A 7,251-nucleotide genomic window follows, 5' to 3' on the forward strand; every position below is an offset into this window, starting at 1 on the left:
CTCTAGTGTGCCACTTACTTATGAAGGAGACTATGCATAGAGGTGATTCTCATTCTTGGGAGAGGGTTATGTATTTTGAGCTTGTTTTGCTATAGAAGAACTATACATGGAACTTAATTTCCTTGCCTGATGGAAAGCGTGTATTGCTATGCAAGTGGGTGTACAAGTTGAAGAGTACCCTTAGTTACCCTAAGCCAACATATAATGCTAGATTGATTGCAAAGAGTTTTATGCATGAGTATGGTGTGACTTCAATGAAGTCTTTTCTCTTGTATAGTCTTGGCAATTAGATTTGGATCTTTATCAGATGGACTTAAAGATGGCTTTCTTAAATGGGGACTTGCATGATGAGATTTATATATGGTAGCTTAAGGGATTTTGATATTTATCAGTGAAGATGGCATTCTTACATGGGGACTTGCATAATGAGATTTATATGCAATAGTATAGGGGCTTTGTGGAGAAAAGTAGGAAACACCAGGTATGCAAATTGAAAAAGAGTCTTTATGGGCTTAAGTAGGCACCTAGGGAGTAATACCACAAGTTTGATGATTTTATATATTACAGGGATATGTTCGTAGCGATATGGATTCGTATTTATACACGAAGGAGGCCTGTGATGGTAGCCTTATTATCTTGCCGCTTTATATTGATGGTATGCTTATAGGTGCAAATGAAAACCAAGACCTGAAAAATGCGTGTGGCATAGGAATCCACTCCAACTACACGAGCAAAGGATATTAGAAGGTCCCATTTCTTAAAGAGGATTGGGGGGGGGGGTGGGGACCGGCAGGCGCGACGCAAGTAAAACCACGTGGCATGAAAATTCAACGGGAGAAATTAAAAAAATACCAAAAGAGGGGGAAAATAGGAAAAAAGAAACCCAAGAAAGCGACGGCCGAGTGAGCCAAATGAAGGCACGTGGCGAGGAATAAAACGAACGAGATAGAATTTGAAAAATACGCGAGGAAAAGAAAAACAGTAGAAAAAGATTGATAACAATTAAAAAGGCGAAGCGAGCATCCGATGAAACCAAGTGCATTATTGCGGGGGGGTAACGTGGCGAGAGATGGTTGGGTTTAATGGGTAAATGGGCGGGGCGGGGCAGGCCTTTTGGAAAATTTCCTGGAAAAGGAAAATTGTTTATGCCACGTTTGCGTGTCATCCCTGCCGATGGCCCTGTCAAGGCGCTGTGTGTCCATCTGCCAAATTTTTTCCCCCGAGGCCTCATCAGGCTCGGAGGTGCGACTGTGTTTCCTTGTTTTCTTCTTCTCTTCTCTTCTTCTTCCCCTCTGCTTCTCCCATCCTTCGAAGTCCTTCTCCTCCTCCTTCTCCATCTCCATCTCCATCTCCATCTTCTCTTCTTCTCCTTTTGGTTTTTCGTTTTCTTGCCCTGATCTGTCTCCCCGCCTTCCCTTTCGTCTCCATCTCGCCTTCCTTCCCCCTCCTTCCCCATATCTAATAAAACCCAAAAATATCCTCACCTCCCCCTCCCTTTCGTACACGTAATTGTCTGTCCCTCTTTTCTTCCATCACACCTGTTGTTTTTCTGTCTTGTTCTTCTTCTCCTTCTTCTCTTTTAAGTCCCCCATAGAAAATCTCTTGAACTTTATCCTTTCAACCTGGTCTCCTCCTCCCTCCAGGAAGCATCACATACAAACATAGCAGATCTTCCATCGTCATTCCTTGAAACGGTTGCTAGATTGGAGCTCCGTCGCGTCGATCTTTGATGAGCAAAGATCTGGTCGAAGGATAACCTCAGCTTGCATGTGGACATGAGGATAGTCTTCGTCTCTGCTGTACCAGCTCTCCAGGTTAGCCAACAGGGAGAAAAACTGCCTTTCACGTCCTAGGCGCGCGTGTTGTTTTTTTAAGAGAGAGAGAGAGAGAGAGAGAGAGAGAGAGAGAGAGAGAGAGAGAGAGAGAGAGAGAGAGAGAGAGAGAGAGAGAGAGAGAGAGAGAGAGAGAGAGAGATTTTTTTCATGGAGTCCGTCGATGGACAATCCAAAACCTGCATCCTGGAGGATACCACCACGGTCATCTTTGATGCACCTGCAAATGCAAGACTGAAGCGCATGGAGATCCGGCGCTTCAAGAAACTTTCAATGCATGCCTCTGGGAGCATGAAAATCAATAAGCGGTCTCGACAATTTCTGTCTGCTGCAAGTTGTGATCTGTGTGCTGGCATTGGTCCCCTGACCAAAGCTGAGACAGTAGACGATGTCACTCTTGCTCCTCAATTGGTTGTTAAGGTTGGTGCAGGAGTTATTGGGCATAACCTGATCTCAGCAATTGAAGGAGGTTACCAACAGTCAGCATTAGCCAGATCCAAGTCCTTCCCACCGGAGGGGTGGCATGCCAGCAAGTGCATCCTGCACATATGCAAGGCAAGCCGTACTCATACTGCAGGGGAGTCAAGTGGGCGTATTGCCACTGCTATCAGCCATGATCATGGTGGTATGATGGAAGATCAGTCTTTAGCAATCAAAGATCTGGCTCAGAAACTGGTGCAGCATGGTCAAAGCTCTGGGGTTGCACAATTAGTCAACAATTCACCTTCCTTGGAATCACTGAAGCCATCAGCATGTCCTTTCTCTGAACAGGATAATCTTATCAGTCAGAGATCTAAAATGCAGGCATTAGTGTCTGAGCTGCCCGAGATCCTAGTCTCTGATGCAACTCAGACGAATATGGAAGTAGAGGTATCTCCGGAGGGGGGTCCTGTAATTTCAGCAGGTACTCTTGATGGTGTACCTCATGAAAGAAGTGTCAGGTCTCAGGGTTCATACCCCCCCAGTGGAAAGGTGCTAATTTGCGGCCAGCGCAGGGAGATGGAAGACACAGCAGTTATCCGGCCTTCATTTGCGAAGCTTCGATGTGGTTGCTGTTGTGATGGTAAACAAGGGAGCATGACATGTGCTGACCTTCACTTTTTTGCTGTATATGATGGACATGGTGGTCCTCAGGTGAGTTGTTCTTTTCAGTATTTTGAATACTCTTTTGTGTACTAGAAGCGAATTTTATAAGATTCTCATCCTTGTACTGGGCCATTTCATTTTGTCATACTTCCATCTGCCCAATAGGCATCTAATTACTGTATGAGGAGGCTACATCATGCCCTTGCAGAGGAGCTTTCTAACTTGTCCCTGTTGGAGGCTAGTAAAAACAAGGTAGAAGATGAATGGACCCAGAAGTGGCAGAAAGTTATGAGCTCTTGTTTTCTTAAAATGGACAAGGAGGTTGGAGGGGTTTGCCCCTATGGAGAATGTGATGATGTAGATAGTGCTGCCACTTGCTGCAGCGATACTATAGCCCCTGAAAATGTGGGGACAACAGCAGTTGTAGCAGTGATGAATTCTTGCCAGATTGTCATTGCTAATTGTGGAGATTCCAGGGCTGTCCTGTCCCGAGGTGGGGAATCTATTCCATTGTCGACAGATCATAAGGTGAAGTACTGGCTATTGGTACCAGTTCTAGGGGAAAAATTCTTTTTCAATATTTTTTCATTCCTCATGTATCCTATTTGATTTGTCTGAACTTCTCCACATTGACAGCCTGAGAGAAGTGATGAGACCAGTCGCATAGAGGCTGCTGGTGGACGAGTAATATTCTGGGATGGCCACAGAGTTGGGGGGTTGCTTGCTTTGTCAAGGGCCATTGGTATGGTGTCTCTCTGGTTGTTGTTTTGGTGTTTTATTTGCATATTGATGGTTCTGACCATTCCTTGTGACACAGGTGATCGATACTTGAAGCGGTATGTTGTTTCTGAACCAGAGGTGACATGTGTTGAGCGGACAGATGCCGATGAATGTTTAATTTTGGCCAGTGATGGATTGTGGAATGTCATTAGTAATGACACTGCCTGTGAAGTTGCCCGGAGGTGTTTAGCTACTGCTCATAGGAAGGGTGATCCTGGAGTTTATCCACCTGGTGAGGATCCAGCATCTGCATCAGTTGCTGCCCTTCTGGTGAAGCTGGCGTATGGTAGGGGTAGCAAGGACAATATCAGTGTGGTGGTAATCGATTTGAAAGCAAGGGGCAAGTGACTGGTGGATTCTATTGTTGAGATGATTATGCTGAGCTCACATATCTGCAATGACGAACCAATGTGGGGGTAACCTGGTAGCCCCCCATTCTACTTCTAAGGGTCAAAGTGCATGCCTTTGAATTTGAGTTGGGATGTTTTTTTTTTTTGGCAGCAGGGATAAGACTGCTGCTAGCATGAAGGAGGGTCTTCATATAGATTTTAATCAGCCTGTTCTATTCATCACAAGCACCCAAGAAGTTGTGTGCTTGGTATATTGGAACTCCACTTTGGCTTTGTAGATATGCTGTACGGAAGTCTTATTGCAAAGTGCACTTGCTGTTCTTGAACTCCCCTCTCTTTCTCATTAGTGGGGCCAGGATTCCGTGAAACAAGTACTTGTTTTTCCTGCAGTTGGGATTCTGGCATAAAGGAAATTTGATGTGGGAGCAGCTCAAGGATGGTTGGGCAGCCCCACCTGTTTGTATTTTGCGTTAAGTAATGCCAGCTTGGAATGTGTGGCCTTGCCAAATGTTCTATTCTTGCATCTTACATATTGGTGTTTGTCATGGTAGCATGCGCTTGTTTGGATGAATTTTGAAAATAACTAGAACTAACCTGAGACTAAATGCGAGTGAATGTCAAGCTTCTTATGCGATTCACACAATCTCACAATTGAATGTCAAGTTGCTTAGTTGATTGCCATGGAATTTTGCATTCTGTAAGATCTGGTGGAAACAGTCGGTGTGTTGAATAATTCGCTTTCTCATTCCTTTTCCTCCATGCCTGCACATCCTGTCAATTTCACTCTTGTGTGGATATCATTTTTTAACCTCTCCTGCATGTTGGTTCTCTTGCTGCTCCAGTGTCGTAGTGTAAAACATTTGTTTAAAAAAAACGAGTTGAAGTTTGATGAGAGCTTTTGATTTCTAGACGTGAACCATCAATAATGAATTAACATTTAACTTTGCATGATGTGGCTGCTTAGTAATCTTAAGGTGTGCAACTAACTGGCTAGTGTGTGGTTCAGCCTCGTTAATTCGAAACAGTTTCGAAAGTGAACTTTGCATGATGTGGCTGCTTAGTAATCTTAAGGTGTGCAACTAACTGGCTTGTGTGTGGTTCAGCCTTGTTAATTCCAAACAGTTTCGAAAGTGAACTTTATTCCGCAGGCAACAGTATTCAAATGTAAGTGTAGATTTAGTGTTCCTGTGTGCTGGTTAACCTCGAGGATACACTGGGCTGGGCAAAGAATAGTGTTTGCAAGTCTGTAGGTAGAATGGGCAGAGGTAAGCTGTACGAGAGGGGGGGGGCTAGCAACGGGGAGTGTGGGACTCTATTCAGCAAGCAAGTTACTCCGTTATGGCTACCATATCTTAAAAATCTGACTTCAGCTTGGAATGGCTGGCTCAGTGTGACTGATGCTGCTACACTTGAGGCGAAGCAGCCACTAGCGCAGTGAAAGGATGTGTACACCCCTTTGTGGGGGAAGGAACTAATGTGGCACTGCATGGTATTTTCATGATCAGCTGGAAAGAAATAATTGAAAACTGTCATTTGTGACATATAATAATAGAGTGCCACCAGCATGCGAATTCAATGTTCATAGAAACTGGAAAACCTAACTATGGGGGGCCACCCATCAGTAGACGAGGACATTAAGATGGGCATCATTGGATATGGGACTTCTCTGCCAGGGGGAAAACAAGAAGAGTATGTGTTACCCAATCTTTGTTTCAACATATAATGTGTGAACAATGACTCAATTCACAACATGGCAACACGTTACCACCAGAGTGCTCCAATTGACCACTGATGTGCACCAAGTAGTTGTTGCATTTGTGTCGATGAGAGCCTGAGATGATTGTGTTGCTTCCGTCATATATAAGTGCAAGCATCAAGTGTAACTCTAGACTGAGCTGATTAATCACCATTTAGCGATTGATGATAGTGAAGGCTTGAGGACACGTGGATCTTCTGTGGCAATAAGACGCAGCGACCAAAGCTTTGCTAAGAACACTTGGAGGTGTCTAGCACAGCCTCAAACGTGACTACCCTTAGTAGAAGCCATTCTGTCAAGACAAAAAGAGGGTGGATAGTAGTAGTTAGTGAAAGAGTGCACCACATAGGAAGTACAGAGAAAAAGGACATGCAAACAAGCGAATAATTAAGTATTATGATATTGCGAATTTTAGAGTATGTTTCAAATATGAAAAGATTACAAGCAGTAATGGACTATGAGTATTCTCAAATGTATGTGCATCATGTCAGCATTAGAGAAATGATGTGCATGTTTGTTTTTCTTCGAAAGTGTGAAATTGCCTCCATTTGGATCTCAGGACTATTGTGATTTGGATTCAATAGTGTCCACACGAAAATTGTAATAGCCATGTTAGCAACCAAAGCCTTGAAAGTTGGTTGCCATAAAGTTAACCAACTGGTAGCTTTGTATCATGAATAGGTTTTGTAATGGATTTTTGACCATAGATCGGAGTAGGGTCAAAGCCAATACTCGTTGATTGGGTAGGAAGAAATTGATTAATAAGTGTTATGAGCTAAAAAGTCCCATATTTTGTGGTTGAAATCATCCAAACAAAGACCCATCTATTTAAGTACACACTTTTTGAGAAACTATCATGTATTGTATAGAACGCTAGACTAAACCTCTCCTTTGGAATAGCTTAAATTTAGAATGACAATCCACACTTCTACTTATCTTATGCTATTGAATGACATCCCCCATAGACACCTTCTAGATCCTTCCATTAAAAACATGAGAAGACTAATATATGTAAAATCAAAATACCTAGTACATAAGGATTCAAATGACAATGAAGTGATTATCCTATGAACTTGTCTATCCTTAGCCATGAGGACTTATCTTGTAGATGCACAAATCTTTTATGTGTCAAATGCAAATGCATGAATGAGTCCTTGGGAATGAAACTATTTACTCTTTACATGAGAAGCACATATTTACTCATGACATGAGAGGCATACATGTCTAACTCCATTAATACATTATCTATAAGACTTTGCACCCTAGGAAAGAGTTCAATGGTGGGTCAAGGGAGCACTTCCTTTGCATGCACATTGTTAGGAAAATGATGCCTTATAGCAAGATGGAAAGTTTCCACTCTTTCTTTTACCAATCATCCATTTGTGGCTCTTTAAAACCTCGAGGAATGTGGTATCGGGGCATCGTCTCGTGGCAGCATTCCTCGGTG

The 7,251-nt window shown here is 43.1% G+C and overlaps 1 protein-coding gene across 1 annotated transcript; it reads left to right on the forward strand.

The window, feature by feature from the left end:
* Positions 1-1,158: 1,158 nt before the first annotated feature.
* On the forward strand, positions 1,159-4,576 carry LOC148031520 (protein phosphatase 2C 51-like). The gene is made up of 4 exons (XM_087685045.1): positions 1,159-2,966; positions 3,084-3,446; positions 3,555-3,660; positions 3,736-4,576. The coding sequence occupies exons 1-4, from the start codon at positions 1,983-1,985 to the stop codon at positions 4,044-4,046; spliced, it is 1,764 nt and encodes a 587-aa protein (XP_087541171.1). The 5' UTR covers positions 1,159-1,982; the 3' UTR covers positions 4,047-4,576.
* Positions 4,577-7,251: the final 2,675 nt, after the last annotated feature.

The sequence above is a fragment of the Lygodium microphyllum genome, chromosome 9, assembly GCF_053477565.2.
Source record: "Lygodium microphyllum isolate KBCC chromosome 9, Lygodium_microphyllum_v1.1.10, whole genome shotgun sequence".
NCBI classification, from domain to species: Eukaryota; Viridiplantae; Streptophyta; class Polypodiopsida; order Schizaeales; family Lygodiaceae; genus Lygodium; species Lygodium microphyllum.